Consider the following 27,488-nt stretch of genomic DNA (forward strand, 5'->3'; position numbering starts at 1 on the left):
AAATAAATAAAGTTAAGGCTTTGAACTATAAGACCATAACCAAGCAAACAATACTCAGCAAGATTTACTAAGTGGATGTTACATACTTACTAAGCAGATATAGGCTCTCTTTTATGTAGAGAAAAAAAAAAAACAAGAAAGAAGTAGGACATAAACTTTACCCCTTCAGAGATTTTATCATGACTTGAACTGTAGAAGTAATTAATGTCTTAAGAGAAATGGATTGATGCCCACATGGCCAGACTCACAATTTCTAAACTGTTAGGTGGAGCAAATTATAGTGTTCTGATGGTGATAATGGTGTCAGAATCAGAAGATCTGAGGTCATTTTCCTTTTCCTATAAATTCTCTCAAAATTTCTTTGAAGTATATGAATGCAGCTATACTTACATTTGAGATGGAAAAACAGGGCTCCACCTAGATCATGGGCTGTCTCCAAAGGAAGTGCAAAGAAGTACAAACCGATTTTTTTTTAATTTTTTAACATTTATTTATTTTTGAGACAGAGGGAGACAGAGCATGAACAGGGGAGGGGCAGAGAGAGAGAGGGAGACACGGAATTTGAAACAGGCTCCAGGCTCCGAGCCATCAGCCCAGAGCCCGACGTGGGGCTCGAACCCACAGACCGTGAGATCATGACCTGAGCCGAAGTTGGACGCCCAACCGACTAAGCCACCCAGGCACCCCCTAAGTATTCAGATATTTAAATGCAGCTTTGACTCTACCTATATAAAATGCTTCTCGATTTTTGTTGTATACACACACACACACACACACACACACACACACACACACACACATATGACACCATCAATATCTTTCTGCTGAAATTTTCAATTTGAGAGTCAACAGAGCTTCAGACAGAAAATTTCTTGCCAGTTTTACATGATGTATTCATCAAAAAGGTCTTGGTCAAGTCAATTAACAGAGGATGAGATTGGGCCTTTAGGGTTGATGGCAGGGAATGGTCTCTCATAAAATGTTATTTTGTTCTTAGTGACAATTAACTTAGCAGAGCACTTGAATGGAAGAGCAAGCAAGGTCAGTTTGCAGTTGGTGGTTTCTCCTCCATTAAACGACACATGGTGCCTATATTTTTAAATTATGCATAGGAAGTAGCAGGCTCCTGAATGCATTCCAAAATACATCACAGACCAGGTGTTAAAGCACATTGCTATTAAGCTCAAAACATGAGCTGAAATCTATAGTACATAAAAGTTGGAGAATTTCTACAGACATGTAGCATATAGTATAATTTTTTTTAATAGTACACAACAAAGGAACCACCCTTCTGAGGCATTCTGTTACTAATACAGTAGTTGACAAAACTAGCAAATAAAAGTAAAACAATTTCTCTAAGCATAGGGAGTGTGAAACCTATAAAGTCAAAGATGTTGAAGGAGAACCTTTAAGGAAGCAAGAGACTGAGAAACTCCTCTTCTTTGTTTATCTACCATCCATCATGCATACATCTTTCAGAGCAGTGTTTCCCAAAGGAAGTTTGTGAACTAGGCCATCAGAATCACCTGAAACAGGTTTTGTGTTTTTAATACAGAATTCTAGGTCCCATCCTGGGAGATTCTGTTTTAATACATTCTGCATGGAGGGTGGGGGGGAAGTCAAGAAATCTGGGTGTATATAAAGTATTTTTCATGAGTCTTTCAGAGACAGGTTTAACACCAATATAGTCACATTTCATTATAGTTGGCCAAGAATTTTTCTATATCCCTCCCTATACTGAGTCCTGAAGGTCAGGGCCTATGCAACACTTGAGACTGCCATGGTCCCTAACACAAAATAGGCACTTGGTGTGTCAGCTTAGTGAATGAAGTTCTTTGTAAAGTGCAGTCACTGGTCTTTGCTCTTGTTTTCTACAAAAAATTCTTTCCTCTATCCATGGTTTTATGCCCCATTAAGGTTCTGGCTTAAGAATTAAACATTAGGGGCCAGTCTGAGGAGAGTGGCAAGGAATGGTGGACCAAGTATAGTAGGAGGAAGTAGTCAGCAGCTAGGAAAACATAGGAAAGACTGGTTGAGGGTAAACTTTTACCATTGTCCAGCACCCTCTACTCCATATGGGGATAAGACCTCCTGGTTTCCCATATGGATATACAGTTGCCGAAATCTAGGGATTTGGCAATGCCCTGTCTTGGCAGCTACAAATGTAGAGTCTCTGAGTTGCAGCATTCCTCTGCTTCTGGATATGTCCCTCCCTGCAATGATCTCATCATGGCTATACCATGGTGAGAAAGGGAGAAATTGAGCGACATTGATAGATAAAATAATTTGGCATTAAAATTTCTTCACCACGTTGGCTGGCCTTATATCTGGTACCTGTTTCAGAACTCTAGAAAGCTTATAAATAATGTTAGGTGCATCGTCTTTTACAAAGAGTCTCCTTAAGGTGTGGTTACTTTTTCTTTTAAGCGTGTGTGTGTGTGTGTGTGTGTGTGTGTGTGTGGTATATGTAAGTATGAATACATAGAAAAATAAATGAAATACTTAAAATGTATGTGCTAAATTGTGTATATAACTCCTGATGTTTATTACTGATGCTGTCTTCCACACCAGGGCCACAAATTCACTTCTCTGTATTGAGACCACCAGAAGTGAAGGACACTTTTCCTTACTTGGCTAGAGCTCTGATGGCATTGCCTGATTTGGATAGCACCTGATTGTCACTTTGTGTGTGACCTCTCAGATGTTTAAGTAGCTTCTAACAATGGAACATCATCCAAGTTCAAGTGCATTCATTCTGATTCTTATATTCTTCATTCATATTTATGGCCTCCTGCCTTGAGATTCCATTCCAAGAGAATACTATGTCTTCCTCAAGCTACTGGCTTCAAAATTTCCTTTGTATTTTTCCAAAGCTCCAGAGGGAAAAAAAACCTTCTTAGAAATCACCTATGAGATGGATAATTAGTGCTTGATTTCCTATTTTATCCATGGTTACATTCTAGATTCACGTAATTTAAAAGAGCAAAAACTGTCAATTGGGGTAAATGACTATTAGTTTCTTATTACTCAATAATCCCAGACCTGCAAGTTTAAGGGTGTTAAGAATCCATAGCTTGAGATTCTGTTCTTCTCCGTGAGCTCATTTTCCAGTTCAGGTTAAATATGTGCCCAGGGATTAAGCGTAGCCTGGACACATAGGTACATGGATTGTGTAAGCAACCTCTCATCTCTAAGTCAGGAATTATGCTGGATAGAAATGATAGTTAATTTTTGTCTTTCCTTCTTGTATCCCCATATGTAGAAAAATAAGGATTTCTGGAAAATACATAATTCTCATGCACTACTTTATGTTACTGCACTACCTTCCAATATCAGAGATAGCTGTTTTTCAAAGATGGCCCTTCTCCATCTTAAACCCTCTAAATTAATTTCCCTCAAATTAACCACATCACCCTCCCCCCCACACACAGTATATTAGAGCTTGGCACACAGTCAGTTCTTGTTAACTATTTAATGAATAAGCAAAAGAAGAAGGAAAATGTTACAGCATGAGAAATGAATTCGTAAATCTTCAAATACTTATGCAGTACTTGTTAAGTCAAAAAAGATCCCTGTTCTCATGGGACCTAGAGTCTTGGGATAAGGGAGGCAGAGTAATGGTAAAAGATGTAGGCAAGTAAACAAATAAGTAAACAAAGTAAGTTTATAAGGTTATAAATGATGGGAAAAAATAAACTTTGGTGGAGAGTGGAGACATGGGGAGCCATACTATAAAGGATGGCCAAAGAAGCCCACTCTTAACCCTGAGATGATTTGGGAAAGAATATTCCAAGGAAAGGTTTAGATAGATTCCTGAAGAAAATTGAGCTTAACATTGTATATCCAAATGTAGAAAGATAGTCTGTACCCTCCTAGAGCTGTGAGTACATTCTGAGCTCCTCCTCGTACTAATCAACCGAAATCCCTTTTGTATATGACTACAGCAAGCAGATCCAGTTTTCCTGCTTAGCTTCCTCAATTTCTGATCTGTTCTTATTAAACACTCAAAAAACAGAGGAATAATAATTGGGTTTCCTCAGTCCGTGGCAGTAGGAAGAGGGCATAGTAAGTGCTGTTTTTGATGGCAGTAGAGTGGATAGCTATTATGCAAGACATTTCAATGGAGATTATTCCTTCTCTTAACCTAGGAAAAAGTCTGAAAATCATTGTTCCAGATTGCAACTAGCCGAAGTTGAATGAAAGTGTTAGAATTTTTTTTTCATTACTATTCATACATGCATGCGTGGGTGCATTAATTCACTCATTCATTAGCACATGCCTTCATCAGTGTTCATTTAGTATCTCAAATAGTTCTGGCTCTGGAGTACAGACAAAAGTGGAAGGTAGCCCTTGCTTTGCAGAGTTTACAGACAAGGGCAGGGATAGACAGTGCAGCCCAAATCACAGTAATGTGATTTGTGCTTTGAGAGATTTGCAGAGGCTGGTGTGGAAGCACAGAGCATAAGTGTTTAATTCAGCCTGGGGAGGTTAAGGCAGCTTCCTGCAGGAGGGGATGCCTGGCCTGACTCTTGAAGGCTGAAGAAAAGTTAGGCGGGAAGACATAATGGGAAAGGACAGGCATTGTATAGAAAGATAATGCTATTTAGACGTGCAGTTGTGGACAAGCACAGTGTGTTCAGAGAACTAGAAGCCTGTCCACAAGAAACAAATACCAAATGAGTTAGTTAGGAGAACAACATTGCCCCAAATGCCAATTTTCTGTGCTCATGATTTTTTTTTTTTACCAATTTGCCTTCACAGTTTACTTTTTAAAGACAGTCATTTCACTAATGCCCCAGTTTTGTCTAAGTGTGGCATAGTCTTTTCCTTGGGTGCTTACCAACAATCTCAGTTCTTTTCTGCTATCCCTGGAGACAGAGGTGCCTCCCACTGTGCCAAGGAACGTAGGAAATACTTAGCAACCATCATCTCACATTCTGACTATGCAAGACAGTTACCATTTTTAGAATGGACATGAGGAAACTGAGGCTCAAGGGTGGAACCACCTTGCCTAAGGTTGCATAACTAGGAAATAGCATGGTTATGATTCAGTGCCAAACCTGGTGACTGTCCTATTATGCTGCAGCAGAGCCTGTTGTAAATCAGACTGGCAGTCCATTGAGCCTGTGGTTTTGGCTGGTGTGAAGACATTGAAGGAAGGTTTGTATTAAGATGCTCTGTGATTTTGGCACAAGAGCTGTGGAAGCATATGGGCCCCTGGAGAGGTTAGCAATATGAGCAAGAAATAGCAGGATGAGATTCAACTGGAAAAATGCTAACGAATACATCTGGAGACAAACAAGCAGAAACACACACGGTTAATGGGAAGCAGAGCAGCAGGGACCACGAGGGTTTGGTGAAAGTGGACGCTTCATCATAAAGATATTGCCAAGAGGAGATGGGAACAGACGTACAGGAATCACTTGGGCTGTGGACAAAAAGCTCTCCTCTAACCAAGGCGAAAGAAAACAAAGCCTCTGCGTGACTGATGTTTTGGATCTGCAGGGGCGTTTTCACTTTGGGTCTCTGTATTTTAAACAGAGGTCAGCCAATGCTGGGGAATTCAGAGAGAGAGAATCGCACACATTTAATACCAGAGAGGATGAACTTAAGAGGAGCAAACAAACAAGAAAATAAGATCTTCACACATCTCTGTAATTCTGAAAAAGGCAACAGTAAAAATGGCTGAAAGGAGAATGCACAAATACAGAGGGATGGGAGGTTAACATGGCTCAGATCCGAATTACGACACTGGGTACCTTCCATTATTTGATTGTCTGCCAAAGACGTTTGGGGACACTGTCTAATAAAATGTAGAAGCTCCATAACTGAAGTCCAGTACCAACACCTTAGAAACTGATTTCGTGCCATTGGGGGCTAGGGGCTCAGGGCATCAGAAGGCAGATGGCTGCATTTCTGACCAGTGCTGGGTCTTGTTTGATGATGACTCACAGAGTAAGCCTGTGAATGCCTTGTGATGTGCTCTCTTGATGTAATACAACACACCAATCTCCAGAGCTAAACCACAGGCAGGAAAGTGGCACCACTTCTGTTGTCACACCATTTTGTTCTCCTTCTGTCACAGAACACTGGATGGACTGGAAATGACCCGACTGTGCTGTTTTAGCAATTCCTCAACCAAATGTTGTTTTCCAATAACCATCTATCTTGGAAACTGTCTCTCACATTATCTTTATCCTAACTGCTTAAAACAGATGGTACTTTATACCTTAAATTCATGTCCAAGTCATTTCAACCACCACTGCCCTGTGATTTGGGACTCTAGACCTGAAAGGGAAAAAAGCACGTTCCCATTATAAAGTGTGCAAAAAATGCCTTTGATTTTGTAGGGGAGCAGGAGGTTATAGTGATTTTGGTGTGTTGTATAATGTGCCTCTAAGTAAAAAAGAGTCTTAGTCTTGGTGGAAATCCCCTAAATCCTATGAAGATTGTGTTAAAACAGGAGATTCCTCAAATGGAATATTAGCATACTGGCAACATACCTGGTCATTGACACGGAGAGTGAACATCACTACCCAGCTTCTCACTCACTCAAGATTCTGAAAGGAAAGATTCTCCTTTTGAACATACAAAGAGCTTCCTGGACATTTGCTGAAGAAATGGGTGGGAACCTGAAATGATAAAGCATAGTAATTGCTTTGCTAGTTTGGTGCAGGACAAAGTCCCAAGTCTGGACTTCAAAGTCAGGGAAACTGTATTCAAATCTTGTCCTCACCACCCAAAAATTGTGTAATTTTGGAATAGTTAACTTCAATTTCATATCCTTGATTTCCCTGTGTGTGTGGGGGGGAGGGGGACGTGGGGGTTAAAAGGGACAATTTTATCTAATTCATGGGACTTTGATGGGTTTTAAATGGAAAAATGATGTATGCCATGATTAGCATGATTTCTAGAGTATAGCAGAGATTTAGGGGAAGTTCTTTTTTCCTGCCTTAGTAACATACCCCTGACAGGTTTCTGGCCAATGTCTCGTTTATTCACTTCCTATCCACTGCCCAGAGTCTCAAGAGAACTTTCTTGACAATGCTTTTATGTATGCTTCTGTCCCTTTTCCAAGCATGTTCAGCACTGGATGTTTGCACAACTCATTTGGACACTCTGCATATCTAGCCTGCCACACCATATTCTGTATATAATTGGCATTTCACAAATCATCTGTATCAGTTATGTGTCCTCAAGTTAAACACCTGAGAGCAGGGGTTGCAACGGGCTTCATTAGAGCACACTGCCAACTTCATGGGAGATCAATTTAGTCAAGTGCTAACTGAACACATTATGTCACTCTTAATCCTTTTGAACTAAAGATTCTTCATTTGTAAATAAGGATATACTCTGTGTTCTATCTACTTTTTAGGTTGGTTAAAGGGATAAAATGTGAATGAAGGTGATAAAAACTATAATTCTTAAAGCTTTAATAACTGTACATAATTCTTCTCTTACAATTATTTTATTCTATTTGTTCTTTAACTACAATCTCAAGTATGAAAGGATAGTTTCACCTTTTGAAGAACAAAGCCCAGTAACTTTAGTTAGGTGGGCAGCATCTGGTCCAGTGCTAATACCTAGCTCCCTCATAGCTAAGTATCTTCTTTCTACTATCCATGTTTATAGTGACCATGTGATTTGAATAAAAACAGCAGGATATGTGATCTACTTTTTAAAGACTGTTAGCACAATAGAAAGATATACATTGTGTGTTCCTTCCTAACTCTATTAATGGACATATATTTTTTGAAAAGATCTGTGAACGCCTCTCATTGTGGCCCTGATATAACATTTATGAAAACATACACCCAAGTGTTACCAAGTGGAAACAGCACTAGAAACTTGAAAAATGCCAAAGCCCTGGGGGAATTTCTACTAACCAAAGCACAGATGAAGTTTTGAGGGAATAAAAATGCCTAGATGAAAGGGGCAGGTGTGAAGATCTGGGAAACTGATGAACTCTCTGAGTTGTCATTTTTGATTTTGGCTTTATGGCAAGAGGATAACTATAGGATGCATCTAATTATTCATGAGTAAATATCTCTCTGTGCCATTAGTTGATCAAATGGTGGAAGCCAGATACAATTTTACATAGAATCCATGCTTGGGAATAAAGTTGACCCGGATATGCATGCCAACTCTGCTACAAGGGGGGTGGGGAGAAGCTTTCATAAATTTCCTAAATATTTATAAGATTCAGTAAATCTGACCTGTAAAACAAGGATAATATTAGTGACCCTTTCACATAACTCCCATGAGAACACATGTAAAATCCTACATGTGAACAAGGTGAAGTTTAGTACCTGTTAACTTTATTGTTTATATTTCTATTGTATGTCTGTTGTATTCAGCATCTGCCCCAGCCACACACACACACACACACACACACACACACACACACACACCTAAACCTTACAAGAAAGGTCTTGAAAATACCTTTCTCATATTTACAGGTTCAAATTTAGAGTCTATTAATGAAACTCACCTAGACAAAACTGGAAAACACAGAAAAGAAAAGCCATTATTCTCATCCCCCAAGTAGGTGAGAGGGCAGAAGGCAAAAGTGAAGTTCACAGAGCGTTCTGCATCTGCTCCTATGAATCACCCCTTCCAGAGCTGTGGGTCTTTGAGATCATGTGTGGAAATCCCTGTAAGACTTACATGCCTTGATTGCCACAAAGCCAACTGCTTAAACTAACGTTGGTTCATGGCTTCCCCAACCTCTCAAAATTTTATAAGTAACTGATTTCCTATATTAAATCCTTCTTGCTTGAAATATGTAGAGTGACTTCTGTCCTCCTGACCACATCTTGCATAATGCAGATTATTCTCTGTATAATCCCTATTTGATTCTGCAGTCCACTCAGTAATTAGTGGGGTATTTATAATTTGCCTGTGGGCTATAACTTGGAAGTCTCCACAGCAATCTTTGAGAAAGAAAGCCTCACTTGAAACAGAGGCTTATTTCTCTCCAGACTTAGAACAACAAAATTGTACAGATCTCTCATTAAGGGAGAAGTAAAGAGAAAACTACCACCAAAATATGTATCAACACATTCCTCCTATAAAAGGTACAGCAACCTTGTAATCAAAATGCAAACAACAAGAATATTTTTTCTGATTTTTACAAAATTTTCTCCCATAAGCATCTGTTGCCTATGCAAAGAAAAGATAACAAATTTAAAAATTAAATAATACCTCAGGAAAAATAAGAGTGAGAATATTTAGCTAATATGTTTATAATCCTCAAATGCTCTGAGCAACATGAGAACAAAAAAAATATCGTGTTTAATTGATATTTGTATCCCAAGCACCTAGCATAGATTCTGGAGTGTGTGTGCGCGCGCACACACACACACACACACACACACACACACACACGCACACACACAAACACTTGTTGAACTAAATGGAAGGGGAAAATCAGGATTAGCCTGGTACGTTCAGGAGACAGAGAAGCAAAGTGTGATCTGGTTAGTTCCAGACCAGCTCTAGAGAGTTTTCCTTCTCTCATACCTTCCCTTGTTTTCCCTGCTCACCTTCTTAGGAGTATACCTCTTACAGAGCGGGACATTTCTCACTGCATCCAGTGGCATCAGCCCCAGGCCCCCTTGCCAGGCCAGCCCTGCCCTGTGGATTTACCTTTCCCACCCCACATCTGAGCAAGCCGATTATATTCAACAAGCTTTCACACACTGGCATCCATAATTATGATTCAGTACTTTTGACACTCTGGGTTAGTGAAATAAAAAATAATAATATACATATTTTTTAATTCAAGAAATCTTAATTATTAAAAATATGTGCTTTAAGTAAAAGATTACAAAAACATTTCCTTCCCATTATAACTGAAAAAAATCAACTACAAGTTGTGAGGAACATTCCAGTGTTTCTGATGAGATAAATCTTTATTCTTAGAGACATAATTAACTTCTTCTTTGAGAAGGCACACTAAGTCTAAACCCAAGGACATTTATTTTAAAACTTCTGAAGGTCTGAGATTCTACACTGTGAACTCAGGCAATGCATTTTACCTTCTGTTAAAATGTTTTAATCCTCCCCCTTCCTGTCTGTGAATTTTTGGTTTAAATAACTGTTAGATCTATCCTGAAGAAACCACAGATTCTTTTTAGCTTGCCTTCTGGCTACGAGAGCCCAGAGGACCAACTCCCATGGGTTTCTCCATAGATAGATTTCTGGGAGGTGGGTCAGGTAAGCAGGTTACCAGCAAGGTTCTGTCTATCAAGGTGACATACTAGTTCCCATGATCCATGGCTATTTACTAAGCATCCTATGTACCTAGGGCGGGAGATCTCTGCCTTCACCTGCTTTTCTGATTTGTTTTTTCTTTTGTGGCACAGAAGCCCAGACACCACTTTCTGGCTCTCATTTCCAAAGCACGGCACCACATTTGGAATGTGCCTTCTCCATAGAGGGTGACAGGGGAGCTACTGCCACAAGACTGGTTTCTACAATTCAAGAAAAACATACCTTGTTGCTGAGGATTTACATAAAAGGAGAACCATGAGGATAAGCCTTTCAGGATGATGGATCATTCAATAATTATGGCAGCCAAATCTAATGACCCCCCAACAAGCCTGTGGATAGACTATTGGTTTTACCTAACTGTGCTGAATTCTGAACAAAACACAGTTATCATAGTGAAACAGAAGGTTAATGTGACATTCTTCTGTCTCAGTGACAAAAGGATTGAAGGCATCAGTCAAGAAAGAAACGTAGGATATATAATAGATGCAGCCCAACTGCAGCTGTAGATGTCAGGATCGCTGAAATAAGGCCATTCTTCATGCAGATGTAAGTCCACTGTAAACACAAGCATTAATACTCCAGGTTCAGGTGAAAGCTGAAAGTTTGCACTTCTAGTGTTGCCACGATCCAGCACTGCTTGCTGCATGAAGCTCTAGCCTTTGTGTATATGAATTATGACAATCAGAACTAACAAAAAAATAATTTTTACTTTCATAGCATCACAATGCCTTATAATTTCTTAAGCTGAGAAGTAGTCCAATCTTAAACAAGTGGAATATGTTCAACTATGCATCTTTTAGAAAGGGATTCCTATGTTTTCTTTGTCTCTCCATGTGCTATAGATTCATTAACTCACACATAAAAGGGACAGTGATACCCTTGGCTCAAGAGGTTTGAATTCCATGCGGTATGTTTTGTGAATTAGGGATCCATCATCATCTCTACTGAATTCAGGGATTCCTACAAGAATTTTGGAAATTCTCTACTTTTTCCAGTTCAGTTTGATAGGTCATAGAGAAACTCTGCTGAAATCGTTATATATTCTGTACCCATTGAACTCCAATAAGGCTAGAACCTAAAAAGACACTAAACTTATTTAGCCTTTCTACTCTGACATCCAATACCTAGTCCATGTGACCTGGGTCCCTCTGGGGATTCCATGAGCTCTGAATTCTTGCCCCATCACTAAGACTAGTCTTGTAAGTCTTGATGCCCAAGTGGGAACTGATTCTATTTACCTGTGGATTTAAGCAGAGGGGACATGGAGCAAAGAAACCCAGCAGTCCCTAGGATAGATTGAAACAGCTTCGAGCACACCAGAGTGTTTGCCATTGCTTCTATATTGTAATAAAAATGACAATATATCCTACATTTTACATTGTAACATATCCTCCACCAGAAGCTATTTGCTATTGGTGAAAGCTGCATAGATCATTCAACTTCAAACTGTTTATATTCACTTCAAACTGACAATTTCATTTTCTTCAGGCATCCAAAAAAATTCTCAACCTCCTGCGAAAAATGCAATTTTTACTTATAGCGCCATTCATTCCACCTTGAAAAATATAGCCAAATCTGATATTAGTCGCCCAACCAATTGCTCCCTGTGTTTGAAGTTACTGTCCCTGAATTCCATGGCTCCATCCCCCCTTAGTACAGGTGCACAGCATAAATGAACCAAAATGTGTTGTGCGTTCTAGTAGTGGTATTAGTCACCAGATTGGCAGAAGTAGTTATTAAAAAATCAGATTATCACAAAATCTTCAAGATTCCATCCATTTGATTATTAGCATTTGGAAGTAATCATAAGGTAAAGGGAGAAAGAAGCGGGGACCTGAAATATTTAAGCCACATTTGATTTTAGGACCATGTCAGATGCCTGGTGAGGAGAGCAAAGAGGTGCAAGAGGAGGGCACATGACTCTGTGTCTGCAAGATGCTCCCTGGAACAAGGACCTCTCTCTTAGGTGTTACTAGCACACCCCAGTGCATTATTCAGGGGAGCATTCAGGGGAGAAAGGAGTTGTGTGAGTTAAGAATGCTCACTGTGTAGGCAGCACAATGGTGCGGAGAATGCAATAAAGAGAAAAAAGGGTACTTAAAAGTCACTACAAGGGTTCCTGGGTGGTTCTGCTGGTTAAGCAACTGACATTGATTTTGGCTTAGGTCATGATCTCACAGTTTGTGGGTTCCAGCCCCACGTTGGGCTCTGCACTGACAGCGTGGAGCCTGCTTGGTATTCTCTGTCTCTCTGCCAATTACTTACTCCCCCCCACCTCAAAAATAAACTAAAAAAAAAAAAAAAAAAAAAAAAAGAAAGTAAACACAAACTACAAACTGGGTGAAAATAATCACAGTACATATACGTGACAAAGGATTTGAATCCCAAATATGTAAAGAACTCTAAAAACTCAATAATAACAACTTATTTTTCCATTTAGATTAGGATAAGACTTGAACAGACATTTTAACACCAACAAAAATATATACTAATGGCCATAACACACATGAAAATTGCCTGGGCATCATAAGACATCAGGGAAATGTTAATTAAAACCACAATGAGATGCCTCTTCACACCCAACTAGAACATCTACAATTGAAAACAATGTCTAATACTAAATACTGGCAAAGATGTGAAATCTTCATGTGTTGCTTGTGGGAATGTAAAATGGTACCATTATGTTGGAAAACAGCACACAGTTTCTTATAAATATTACAGCATACCTTCCCCATGACTTAATTTCATCCCCAGGTATTTACCCAAGAGAAATAAAGTAACATGTCCACAGAAAGACTGCTATGTGAATGTTCATGGCAACTTTATGCATACCAGCCCCAAAGTACAAAAACTAAATGTCCATTGATAGGAAAATGGAGAAACAAATTGAGATATATTTGGACAGTGGAAAATTACTGGGCAATAAAAATGAGACATGAAACATATTGAACCTTATAGACATTTTATTGAGTCAAATAAATCAGACAAAAATTATACACTGTACAATTCTGGTCCAAATGAAATTTATACTAGGCAAAATCATTTCATGGTGGTAGACATCAGAGCGAAAGTTAGAGACGGGAGTGTGGCAATTGACTACAAAGTGGCATGAAGGAATATTTGGCAAAAGGGAAATGTTTTACATGTTACATTAGGATAGTAGTTGAATTGTTATATATATTTGTCAAAGTTCACTTAACTATACAGCTAAAATATAGACATTATATGTAAATTATACCTTGTTATTTTTTTAAAAGAAAAAAAAATACTACCAGACAATGTTTTTCATAGTTCAATGTAAACAGGAAGAGCTAATATGTAGAGACAAAGACCCAAGAAGTAGAACAGATGCAGAGTGAAATCCCAAGTTGAGGATTGATGTGTATGGTTGACTTTTCTGTGCTCTCTGCTCCCTGTGTGAACAATGGAGCTATGTAAGAAGGGACAGGTCCAGACAGGTGTAGCAACCCCTCAAATGTGGAACTAGTCTCTTGGAACCTTCACAGCTGGACTAAATTCAAACTCTGGCTATCACCCATCTCAGCCATGTGATTGTGACCATCAAACAATTGACTTTAAACTCAACAGAGCCTCAATTTTCTCAATGGTGAAGACCATGCAAGGGAACATTTGTAAATTATGTATACCTATATGCTCACTTCAGTTAAGTACCACTTTTATTCTCATACTCAACTATAGATGGGGCAGACTGCAGCCCACACAAAGGTGATGAGAAGCCCCAGGGGCAGTGTTAGCATACCCAAGGAGCACAGACTGAATGACTGTGGGGTAGCCTAGACCCCTAAACTCACTCTTCTTGTTTCCTCCGATCTGTCCAAATCTGATGCAAAGACATGATGATATTGTATCATAGAAAAAAAATATTATTAGTGCCCTACAAAAGAAAAATGCCAGCACATCACAGCACAATTAAAATTAAACTAAATTTTATCTAACCAAAATAATAAATTCAGATGTAAACATAATCAGACAAGACATACTGAAAATAAACACACATCCATCTGTCACTTATCAGTGACTGGCAAAACTTAGAATGCTCTGGGCAGAGTTTTAGATGCCTTGTGTGCTGTCTTTGAGGCTCTGGTTCCTTGTGTGCTTTATGCAACAAGAGTCACGAGGCCAAGGTAACAAAGCCTCTGTGTTACCTCCTTTTAAAGCCTTTCTAGAGTTTTGTCTTCTTTCCTCTGAGTTTTCAGCTTTAGTGGTAGGTGTTTACCTCATCTTCCTGACATAAACAAACAAGACACTTCTTTCCCTATTCATTCAACAATGACTGAACAAACAAACAAACAAAAACTCCACAAATGCAGTTTCAAAGTACATGTTCAACTAAAGTCAATTTTGTTTCAGAACATGGGTGCAAGGAGATGTATGTAAACTCTACCACCAATTTGAAATGTTTGTAAATGTTGCTGAGATTCAAAATTCTTCCATTCTCTACAACTACAATTACTCAGCCAAACCATGGTTATTTGGGCTAAACACAGGAAAGGAAACACTATACCTCTAGAATACACACAGACTGGCTCTAAATTGTTCCTTGGACCAAGAAGAGCTCATGTGAATGAATACACGTTAAAAAGGGTCTTTTAGCAGTTAAGCCCCTTTACATCATTCAAGAAACAGCCCAAATCCGCCTTACTCTCAGGAATGGCTTATGCCTCTGGTGGAGATATGAGGATAGGGACAAAGGAGCAAAAACATAGTGCATTAGGAAGCATTTAGTGGTTGGGGCACCGGGCTGCCTCAGTTGGCAGAGTATGTGACACTTGATCTTGGGGTTGTGAGCTCAAACTCCTCGTTGGTTGCAGAGATTATTTAAAAAGTTAAATCTTGAGGCACATGGGTGCTGAGTCAGTTAAGTGTCTGACTATTGGTTTCAGCTCAGGTCATGACCTCACGGTTCCTGAGATCAAGCCCTGCATTGGGCTCTGTGCTGCCCATGTGGATCCTGGTTAAGATTCTCTGTCTCCTTCTCTCTCTGCCATTTCCCTGCTTGCTCTCTACCCCTCTTCCTCTCAAAATAAGTAAATTAAAATAAATTAAAATAAAATATTTTTAAAAATCACTTAGCATTTTATCATCTCATTATAAAAATAATGGGAATGAATTATGGGAAAATTTAATATAGAAAAATATAACAAAGAAAATAAAAGACTAGCATAAACATACCCCCAACATTAAATATTAATATTATTGCCTAACTTTTTCTACAGATATACATACATGCTTGCAAGTATATTTTTTTAAAGTTAGGTTATATTTTAAATGTAATGTACACTGCTTTTTCATTCCTCATAAGCAATCAAAGTTCTTCTATGTAGTGCAGAGTCAGTAACTGACCAATTAATCAGAAAAAAATTCTGTAAAGCAGAGAATCATTAAAAAACACGTTCATTGCTTAAGAAAAAAACATGTTTACTGCCTAAATGTCTTGTTTTCTCTTAAGATATGTAAGTGTACATTCATCAGCTATGCTTATGATGTAGGGCCAAGGTTTTTTCTTCATGTTCACATCCTTTGATTAGAGTTTCACAGTTTTCTTAACAAAAGTCACATTTATGACACATGGTCTACTATTCCATTTTTGGGGGTGTCTTTAAGTAAGGGTAAGAATGCAAAGTCTCTAGAGAGCTGATCTGAGCCCAGAATTCTAGGATTTTACAAAATGTCCTCTACCTTTACAATTATCTAACCACACCTACTTTCACAACAAATTTTTTTAGCACCTCACCTTCTCAGAAAAACAATCTGAAACATTTTTTTTCTTTGCACTCATGGTCCATTGACATATAATATTTAATTGAGTTATGCAATTACAATGGCAAGGGCAACTGACATAAACACATTTACTGACTCATGATAAGCTTAGCACCAGTGGTGAGAGCAGATAGGCACAAGAACAGGGGTGCAGAGCCTGTGGGCCACAAGATAAGAGTGCCTGGACACTGCTCAGTATGTTTACAAATGGAGTGCTGAACTAAATATTCTGATGAGTTGGTTACATGGAGGTTGGTTAGGCATCTGCTATAGTTATCTACTTCACCATGTGTCAACAAAGACAATTTCTCAGACTCTTGAATGAAACAGAAATGTTCTATACATGTTGGATGAGATGGGTTATTCTACGGTTAAGCTTATATTATCCCTAAATGGTCCAATTGTGGATCTGGCAATGTTGAAACCTAGTATCATCAACCTTTGAACTCCATCTTACAGAATGAAGAATACGGTTAAAGTAAGTTTAGCAGTAAAGTGTAATGCACACATGCAGAAATTCATCCTTTTAGCCTCAGAGGATCAACACATTTTCTGCTTTTAGTGAGTCTAAATATCAAAAGTCAGTTTACATTGATGGTTTTTGCTTAATAATTCAGAAAGGAATATTGATATAATCTTAGAAGGGGAACTTCATAGGTTTGCTGTTTCTCTAGAAGTAGCCCAATATTTCCACTTTTTACTGCCAACATATCTCCTCACAAAAGTCAGCAGTGTTCTAAGTAATGTGCCTGGATAAAATACTAACAAGTAATTAACAATGCATTCATTAGTAAGGCAGTTAATGCATCTAATGATCTTTAATCACATAATGAAATGCTCACTATGAATGTTTTATTTCTCAACCTTTTCCACACATTATTTATTGTTAATTAGTTACTGAGGAGTAGTGAGCATTATCCTTTTGATAAAAAGGAATTGTACAAAAGAACTAAAACATTGCACAATTGGTAGTCTTTTTATTTAATTCATATACTATTTAATTCTATATGCTGGATTCTTTGCTATAGGATTCTTTTTCTTGACAGAGATCATTTTGTCTAAGATATAAATGTCATGTGTTTACATATGGTCCAGTTCTTGCATTTATCCATTTTCCATTTAAAACAGAAATGCTCTTAGGCACCTTAGCCTGGGGCTGTGCTTCTGTTAACCATTCAAGAAGTCAAGCTCTGTGACTAGGATTCTTTGAAAGAATGCAGAAGTTCTGCTTAGTTGGCACAGTTGAAAATGTGTCAGTAGGGAACTATACATATGTGTGTGTATGTGTGTGTGTGTGTGCATGCACAAATGCCTTTAGATAACTTAAAATAACATCACTCCTTTACTAGTGATCTCTGCTAATGGCTCCACCATCCATAGAAGCAGAAAATCTAGAAGTCAAGTCAGTAGAATTTTACCCTAGAATTTTTCTCTTAAATCTCTATTCTGCTCTGGAGGCATCATTTCTCATGAGGATGTGTCAACAGGTGCAGTTCCCTTAAAGGAAATTGTATTTAGCAGCCGTTCCTCTCTCCTTAGTAACTTGTATTTGTATTGTCCCTATTGATAGTTTTTATGCTTAAGAAAATAACTAGAGCAGGTTGTGAATGGGGATGATGTTGAGAGTGGGGAGACATTTTGGTCATAAAATAGGAGGGCATGTCTGAATTTGATTCTTTGTGGGAAGCTGGTGCTATTTGGCCACCACAGTGCATGAAAAAGAGATAGAACACCAGCTTTCTATCAAGGTCTGATTTTTCAAAAGTCAAAGGTAAAGCAAGTTCTAGAATTAGAGAATCCTACAATTATATGTCTAAAAAGGGGCCTTACCCACCATTTGGTCCAACCCTAAAAGCACTTATGTTTTTTATGGGCTGGACTGCATCTCCTGAAAATTCCTTTGTTGAAGCCCTAAATGGAAGGACCTCAGAAAGTGAATGTATTCGGATATGAGACCTTGAAACAGGTGATCACCTTAAAACAAAGCCTTTAGTTGGCCCCTAATCCAACTGTCTAATGTCATTACAAGAAAAGGAAATTGGGACATGTAAAGAGATACCAGGGATATCTCAAAAGAGAGAAAGACCATGTGAGACACAGGGAGAAGTCAGCCATCTGCAAGCCAAGGAGAGAGGTCTCAGAAAAGACCATGGCTGCCAAAGCTTTGAACTTGAACTTCAAGCCTCCAGAGCTGTGAAAATAATAGTTTCTTTTTTATGATCCCCAGTCAGTGGTATGCTGTTATGGCAGTTGTAGCAAACTAACACACACTCTCTTACTGACTCTACAGAATGAAGGCTGTTCTTTCCTATAGCTCATCACACTCTACTTTTTCAGGCAAAACAATATAGGAAAGAATAATTTTCATACTGGAAAGCATTTAGGGCTGTGTAAATCTCACAGGAAAGCATGATAACAAGAGATTTGCAGCAATTAAACTTTAAAAAGCCTCTCAAGATCTCCCAAATATATTGTGCACATTTCAACAAAGCCAAGTGCTAACAAACATATCCCCTGAAGCAACACCACTAGAAGAACACCTTCTCTACTCCCTCATGATTCTAATTGTTTACTTGATAACCTCTTATCTCAACCAAATTCCCAATGTAGAATCTGATAGCAGTTGGGTTGAAGCTGTAATATACCCTATTGAAGGTATGAATCTAAATGTGAAAAAGAGAAATCCAATGGCTCAAAATGACATGTACAATCAGCATATTTAACACAAACTCAGTAAGACAATCTTCAGACACAAACAGATTTTACTCCAAGCCATTCTCTTAATAATCTGTTCTAAATTCTGAATTTTTACCATACTGAATAACTGGTTAAGGCATTGATTCTACTCTGACCTTGAGTCATCAGTGTCATTGTCCAAAGCCACATCTCCTTCTTGGTGACCAGAGGCTCAGAGACAGAAATATGTCTTCCTGTAATGCCCATTTCTGATCCCTGGCTCTGAATAGTGTGTGTTCAAGGTTCTCACCAGGGTCTCAGTGGGCTAAGGAGACTTCAAAAGAATATAGTGAGTATCAATCTATAAGATTCATTGCAGACTAAAGAATCAATTTTTTTTTTCTTTTTCAACTTCAGAGTAATTTATAGTCCAAGTAATATTCAGAGGTTTTTAGATTAAAGATCTTTGGACTCTTTATGACTATAGATTTGTTAGTTTGGAAGGTACAGTGTTTCTCTCATATATATATATATATATATATATATATATATATATATATATATATATATATATGTGTGTGTGTGTGTGTGTGTGTATTTATATGCATAATATGTACTTATATATAAATTTATTGCATATTTTCCATAGTCCTCATTGTCTTCACTATACCTTGCCCTCTTCATAAGAGACTCTGAAAGTATTTGAGTTTTTATGGTTTTTGAGAAATATTATGAGACCCCCCCATCTATAACCTAATTGGAGAACCCAAAGATAAAATTACTATCTGTAACTAGAAAATTCCAGCAAGCAAGACTGTTCTAAAATGATGTGTAAAACCTAATGGCGATGCTTACGGCAAGCTTTGTGGGTGCTCTAACAGCCAGTCACCAAAAGCAGGGCAGTCTTCTAAAATTTGACTCATTCTGTCAGCAGCAAGATGACTCCAGTATAATTTCCCCAAATCCCTTTTCTACAAAGCAATATGTACTCTGAAAAGAGTAGCAAATTAATCTATGAGATTGAGAATCTTATTCCCAAGAGCAGGAACTATATATCATCTTCTCCTAATTATAAGACAAGAAAATACTTATTGAGACTTGAAGAGACCAGAATAAGGATTCCAGGGGAGGGCTGACAGTGAACAAGAAGGCAGGATTCACAGTGTTTAAGTGCAGCTGAAAAGAGCAGAGATACCCCAGTAAATTCCACACTAGACTTGAAGCTAATCCTTGAGTGGAAGGTGACCCTTGGCTTCTATGATACAATAACCCTATAACCTGAATTTGCCCGTGCCTGTGCTGCCTTAGGTCTAGGCACTCACTTTTATTCTTTTAAAAAGGAATATATGTTGCTGAAAAAATAAATCATACATAAATTTAATATAATTTTTATGTCTGAGAATGTCCACACAAATGGATTTTTACACTTGGAAATAACAGTTGTTGAAATTAGGTGTTTTTATCTAATAAACATGCCGGACGTGTCCTCATCTAGAAAGCAGGCAAAACCATCTTGACCTGCTAGTATAAGTGAGATAATGGAGGAAACTACTTCACATTATAGACTTAGAAGGTGTCATTATTGCTATCCTGGCTTATGAAAAGTACACCAGGTATCATGCCAAAGATTAATTCATAAGAGAACACAGGACTAATCTTAAGGAAGCATTGGGCAGGATTATAACCTATCACATATCTCTGTTTCTAGCTTCTAGATTACTATCCGATTCTTGCCTCCATTCTGGAATGTCCCTGAATTTCTAATTCTGCTCCTTGCAGTACATGGAGCGATTCATCTCTGTCCACATCCTGACCTGCATTCCCTCCTTATCTCACTGCATAGAGTGAAACAAATGTCCTCCAAGGAGCAGTCATCACTGTCCTCAGAAACCTGTTTCAACACCATTTTTCACTAATTGTGCCCTTCCTTATTGAATGCCACTTCCCATTTAGAAATACTTAAAATATTTTTCCGAACTCTTATTATTCTCTCCCTAACAGGGATTGGATAAATAAACTGTCCTCTAAATATTTTAAAGTACAGACATCCTGTGTTAAGAGAGAGATCACAATGAGGGGGAGCATGATGCGGAGGCCACCCCATTACCCAGGCAAAGTGTTCACCCTCAACATGCCTTGCAGGCCTCCCCACAGACTTCATCTCACAATGTGTATATGTATCAAGACTCAAGCTGTACACCTTAAATATAAATAAGTTTAATTGTCAATTGTACTTCAATAATGCTAAACAAAAAATACCAGCTCAGTAAACATGGCCCTGCACTAGAGCTGAAATGCAGCGGGGATTCCTATGGACTGGGAAAAGAAGGAGTTCATATAAATGTATGAAAGCAAGCAAGAGACAGGACCCATCCGGAAAACCACCAGTACAGGGCAAACATGAGTTAGAAAGCCAGCTCTGCTCCATCACCCAGCCTTCCAGATGACACCTCAGTGCATCAAAGCTTCCCAAGTTATTTACTGTCTGAAGCCGGAACTCACTCCTCACTGCCACTAATGCCAGGTCTGAGCAGCTGAGAACCCCTGTTCTTCTCTTCTACTTTCCAGCTCCTTTCAACCTAGCATTCAACTATGCCTTTGAACCACACAAACTAACAGCTTCAAAATGGCAACGTCGCATTCTCCCTTTTTACCGATATAGCAGAGAAACCGCTGTCTCTTGGGGGTTAGGAGAATGGTCCTTCAGCCTCAGGACTGACTCCCAAAGGCTGCCACAAATTCGTCCCTGCAACCCCTCACATAGACACAGAGCCCTAAAGCAAGGATGTTGCCATGGCAACCAAGAGACAGCCAAGAGCTGAATGGAGCTTATCACCCCACAAGTGGTGCTTCAAGTCTCCATTCACATCACTGCTGCCATCTGACAAGCTGCGTCATTAAGAGGTCCCAGATCATAATTAATTGCGAAGTGTGCTTCCTCTACTCCAAGTCTTGTCATGCCAGAATCACCCTGAGGATGAGTGAAAAGCAAAGTTTCAGCTGCAAGGGCTAAAAATTCAGCAAGGGAGGATGCTAGGGAGAGAGACCCAGGGAGGGCTAATCCTGGAGGTCACCTCACTCAATGCCCTCATTGCAGCCCTCTGTGAGAGCATGGAGATGAAAAATCATGCAGTGTAACATCTGATTGCCCTTTTCAAATTTCCAGAACGAAGCAATATGAATCAGCAATGTCCCCTAGAGCGAAGGAGAAAACCTCCCAAGACAGTGGCAGAATACTGGCCAAGGTCTTAGGAAATCTGTTTATTCCCTGGTTCAGCCAAGGCAGGATTGCAGAAAACTGGGATAGCTACGTCTTTGGGGCAAGTTATTTTAACAAGGAACCCACTTTGTATAATTTAATAAAATCTACTTTTTGTTGCATGTTTTTTTCTCTGTTTTCCCCTCAGTGTTCTCATTTAAAAAAAAAAAAACAAACCTCCTTATCTTTGGAGGACAAATGAAAATATTTCTCTTTCTATGGCTCACCAGAAGAGCTTGAAGCCTCACAGTGTTATAAGAGCCTGGTGTGGTAGCATCAGGGCTTGGTGGAGCAGGGGTTGTAGGAGGGATGTCTACTGCCCTTCATCCCACCAGGCAGAAGAAATAACATATTTGGCATCCTAGAGAGTGGCAAGTTGGTGTAACTTCACATACATCCAAGTGGTAGGGACAACAGAACAGATATAATAGTAGTGAGACATGAGTCAGCAAAGGTAGGCAGAATCTGGCCATGAACAGTTTGATGTAGCTAAATTAAGAGTTTAGATTCTGTTGCAAAAGCTATGGGTAGACAGTGATCAGATTAGTCTTAGATAGACTATATCATCAAGGCAAGGAATGCAATTGCAGTTGGGAGTGGAATTCATGAAGTCCTGAAGGAAGGAAAAAACATGGTATATTTGAAGAATTTGGACAAACACACTGTTGAGTACAAATGCTTCCACAGTGTTGTCTGCAAGGGTAAAACTTTCCCCCTCAGGTGAGAACAGAGTCATTTCTTAACTTTAAACATCAAGTTTCTAGTGCACCCCAGGGAGAAGAGTGAACTAGACCCATGCAAGGTTAGAGTCACGGAACTCAGCTGGTTGGGCAGAGGAGTCACAAATGAGGGAGAAATCTGCTCATTTCCTTTTTCCTTGCCCCAAAGCAAAGCAACAGAATCTGGTCCAAAGTCCTAGGCTACAGATGGTGGAATAGCACAGCATATGTTCTGTAAGTACTTCCAAGAACCACCTATATCTTGGCACTTAACTACTTCACAACAGAGAAAATGTGCTGGTAATTTATATATTCAATATGTGTTCATGTGTGTACATGCCCAACACACACACACACACACACACACACACACACACACACACACCACATAACACACAGCCAATGCTCAGCAAATTCAGCAACAGTGAAACTTAACTCATGAGCCCTTTTCTTTTTTATACTTCCCGCATTCCTGTTTCTTCTCACACTCTTTTGTTTCTCCAGTTTTCAGTAATCTTCTTGGGAAGGATTCTAAAAATCAGTTTCTTATCCCTTCAGATTACTCCAAGCTTCCTAGGGAGACCAATTGCTAACCCCTGTCATGTAGAGAAGGAAAAGATGTTTCCTCTTACTAGGGGAATTTAATGCATAAGTAAGCATGGAAAGGTTACTTATCGACCTCAGAGTATATTGTTACCACTTAGTTCTGTATACCTAAAGCCATGTATAGACACATATAGGGACATTGGTATGTGCACACCCTGTAAATACCAGGATCTCTTAAATAAACATACCAAAATGTCTCCTTATATATTTCCCTGTGTTTCAGTCTTTAGTCTCGAGAGGCTCTGGCAAATGAGACAATGGCCATCATTTTACCACAACAAACAAATAAAGATAGTGACACTTAAGAGTTCTTTGGATGAGAACTGCCTACCTTCCAACTGAATTCCTGATTCTTCCTACCTGATTCTGATTACAACTCTCAGAGCCAGAGTTACTCCATGGACTTAAAAATTCCTTCATTGTATCCTTATTTTCTGGAGTAGTTCTCCATTATCCATGTGACTGTGAGCATACCACCTCTTCTTTCCATGACGTCTTCTACAAAAGATCCCGAAGATCCCCCGTCTGCTCTACGATTACACTGATTGTGGTTGAGTAGACTAGGGAAGCATTTGTGCAAACCTCTGGCTGTGTCAATTCTTCATGAGAAAATTCTTGCCAGCACAACTGTGTGCATGACAACTCCAACTCCCCCTCACACACTGACACACATGCCCACTCAACACAATACACAGACCCACACATTCACATTCCCTTCAAGACATCCAGCGTTTTGCCCATTCCCACACAGATGCATCTGCACACATAAATGCACACCCTGTATGCAAACACAGTCCCTGCATATATTTATGCATGTGTTTTATAAACAGCTAAACCTTGCTAATTCACAAGCCTCTTTGGCTGGCAGATTACTGGAGTGTGCAGATTAGAACTAAAACAAACGATTACAAAGTCAAGGATAGCCCATTGCCAAACACATTCTGTTCTTTTGCTTAGCGTTGTAGTTTTGCCTTAATTTATGGTAATCCTACCCACGCTGCAAGTTAACGTACTGCCGGTTCATAAATGGAGTGCAATCTACTACTCCATTTTGGCTGAGAAGGAAGAGAAGACCGCCAGGTTTCTTAACGATGCTTTAAAAAACAAAAATTATAGTTTTCCCACATATTAATGTGAGGATAGTTAAGATTCCTCACGGCACATATATATGGTGTATGTGGACAAATACATAAACTCATAGTGAAATCCCAGTTCTGTGAGAACCCTTAGAACAGATGTTGACTTTAATTTCTGTCATAACATATGATAGTCTTGTTTAATAAAAAGAATTTACAGGTCTCAGTAAGTTCATGACTGAGGGCTTTATTCTTTGCACCCAACTGTCCTTTCTTCCATCTCACTTCTCCCCTTCATTCCGCATTGGACTTCAGATCCCACATGCTGTCCTGTCATTCTATCTGTTCCCCCCGCCGCTCCCCATGGTAAGAGACCAAATTCTTTCAATATCTCAGAATTAAGAACAAATTATTTAAATTGGAATTCCACCAAAACTTCACGCCAGCCACTTTTCCTCCATTTTCTAGTCAGCCTTGTTGACACATAAATCCAGGATTATACCATAAATATTCTCTTTTCTTTAATTCCTTGATTCTTCACTGAATTCAAATCTACATCATTTTTTTTTCTTAGTGTGAACTTGTCCCTTGACTAAGAGAAGGTCATAATTCCTCTTTCCCATGCATAGACTTTCTGACAAATAGAATGCATTTCTACTGGAAAAAATTTTCCCTCATTTCTGAATCTCAAGACAACCTATGGGATAATATTTTTAACTTTAGTATCAAGGTATAATAGATATATAGAATAGTGCTTATATCATAAGTGTTCAGCCAGATGAATTTTCAGAATTCAATACACCTTTATAACTAGCTATGCAGCTCAAGAAAAGAATATTAGCAGTACAACAGAAGTCTCCTTGAGGGCCTGTCAACAGTCACTACCCTCCATCCCAGGAGGTGATAGAAAATTATCCTGTATTCTATTACCAACAATTAATTTGCCTGCTCTGGAATTTTATATAAATGAAATCACATGATATGAATTCTTTTGTGTGTTACTTCTTTCAGCCAACATTAGTCAGTCATTCATATGGTTGCATGGAGTTATAGTACACTCAGTGTCATTGTTGTGTCACATGCCATTTTGTAAATGAACAATTTATATATCCCTCTATTGGTGGACATTTCGTTAATTACTTATTTAAAGCATCATGAATAGTTGTGCTGCAAACATTTTTGTCCATGTCTTTTGGTGAATATATATATATGAATTTCTATAGGAAAATTTCAGAAGTGAATTGTTGACTTCTAGAGTGTACATATGTTCAATTGTAGTAGATACCACCAAACAGTATTTTAAAGTGGCTATAGAAATGTACACCATTACCATCATTGTATGAGAAGTATCCCAGTGGCCCTGCATACTCATCAAATTGCAGTTTTTATGGAATTTTATTATTATTATTACATTATAGAAATTTTGATGAGATCGTGGTGGTATCACATTCTGATTAAATGATCTCCAACTGATCACATTTTCATGCATTTATTTACCATTTGGACATAGTCTGTGAAGTGCCAAATAATTAATAAAGTGAAGCCCCTTTTCATTTGTTTCCTGGACATGTGGACCTCCTCTTTTGAGGAGTTATGTTCACATTGTTGCATATTTTTCTACTGCAGTGTTTTCCCTTGTTATTATTGATCTTTAGGGGTGCTCTATATATTCTAGATAGTAGTCCTTAGTAAATAGGTGTATCATCAATAACTTCTCCCCATTGAGGGTTACTTTCTCTCTTAATGACTTCTTTTGTTCTTATACAATGATCTATCAAGCATAATACAATTGCATGATCATTTTATCCTTTTACAATTAATGTTTTTTTCTGCACTATCTAATCTGATCCTCAGAACACATCGGTGAAGTAGGGAGAGGAGATACCATGCCCACGTTACAAAAGAAGAGCACAGACCTACAGAGGAGACTAAGTAAAACAGTTCTCAAGCCCAGGTCTTGTGACTCCAGCAGAGTTTGGCAGCTGAAAATCCTGGACACTAATTCACATCCAAATCTCTTGAGATTCCTGAACCTGGACCAGGAATCTGTTCATGCTAAACTGCATCTCTCCATGGCCTACAGGGAAATATATTGTCAAGAAGAAGGTGATGGTTAAGGACATTTACAGAAAATGATTCACACTAAAACATGACAATTCTCTTATTTCCTAAACCCAAGGCCCCTTCTCCTCTAAGGGTAGAAGTAGAAATGTTTGGGAAAAGTCCAAAGTCCACTTCTCTCTTACCATGGAATGAGACAGAGAGGAGGGAGATCCCTCCTGGTTTGAGTTCCCATTCCGTGCATTCTCTTATAAGAAAATAAGAAAGAGATAAAGAGAGAGGAAACAGAATAAGAAGTACAGAGATGGAAATGGAGTGAGAAAGAGTAGCACAGAAGGAGGGAGAGATGAAGAGTTGAGAGGCACAGTGAGTTAGAGGAAAGCAAAAGAAGAGAGTAAGAAGAGAGTAGAGACAGAAAGATGGAGAGAGGAATGAAAGACAAGGAGAGAAAGAGAAAAAGGGAATTAAAGACAAAAAGCTTTGTTTTCTGTTAGCGCTGTGATCTTCACCTCTTTAAAATTGAGATAATGTGGGGCACCTGGGTGGCTCAGTCAGTTGAGCATCTGGCTTCACCTCAGGTCATAATCTTGAGGTTCATGAATTTGAGCCCTGTGTCAGGCTCTGGGCTGATAGCTCAGAGCCTAGAGCCTGCTTTGGATTCTGTGTCTCCCTCTGTCTCTGACCCTCCCCTGCTTGTGCTCTATCTCAAAAATAAATAAACATTAAATAAATAAATAAATAAATAAATAAATAAATAAATAAATAAAATTGAGATTGTGTGTGTTTGTGTGTGTATGTCTGTCTGTCTGCTGATAGAATAAAATGAGATAATGCAAGTAAACACATTTTCTTATCTATCTCTTCCACATGGTGGCTAAAATAAAAAATTGGTAAAACCTAACTATTGAAAGGCTTCATGTGTGGCCAAATCATGAAGTTGATGGATAGTGTGTTTACGTCCACAGCCTGCCAAATTAAATTCTTAGTTTTGACATTAACAACAGCAACAAAAATGATTCAATGACTCACTGCAGA

At 38.7% G+C, this 27,488-nt stretch overlaps 1 protein-coding gene across 2 annotated transcripts in view; it reads left to right on the forward strand.

The window, feature by feature from the left end:
* The window catches only part of LOC144615830 (uncharacterized), a 92,735-nt gene extending 65,598 nt beyond the window's left edge, over positions 1 to 27,137 (forward strand). For both annotated transcript variants that reach the window (XR_013554441.1, XM_078443810.1), the window contains exon 3: positions 26,247 to 27,137. Coding sequence is in view for 1 of the 2 variants with exons in the window: in XM_078443810.1 (XP_078299936.1) it covers positions 26,247 to 26,509 (263 nt within the window). In the remaining variant the exon portion in view is untranslated. The remainder of the gene's footprint in view (positions 1 to 26,246) is intronic.
* The last annotated feature ends 351 nt before the right edge of the window (positions 27,138 to 27,488 follow it).

The sequence above is a fragment of the Panthera onca genome, chromosome A3 (genome assembly GCF_046562875.1).
Source record: "Panthera onca isolate mPanOnc1 chromosome A3, mPanOnc1 haplotype 2, whole genome shotgun sequence".
NCBI classification, from domain to species: Eukaryota; Metazoa; Chordata; class Mammalia; order Carnivora; family Felidae; genus Panthera; species Panthera onca.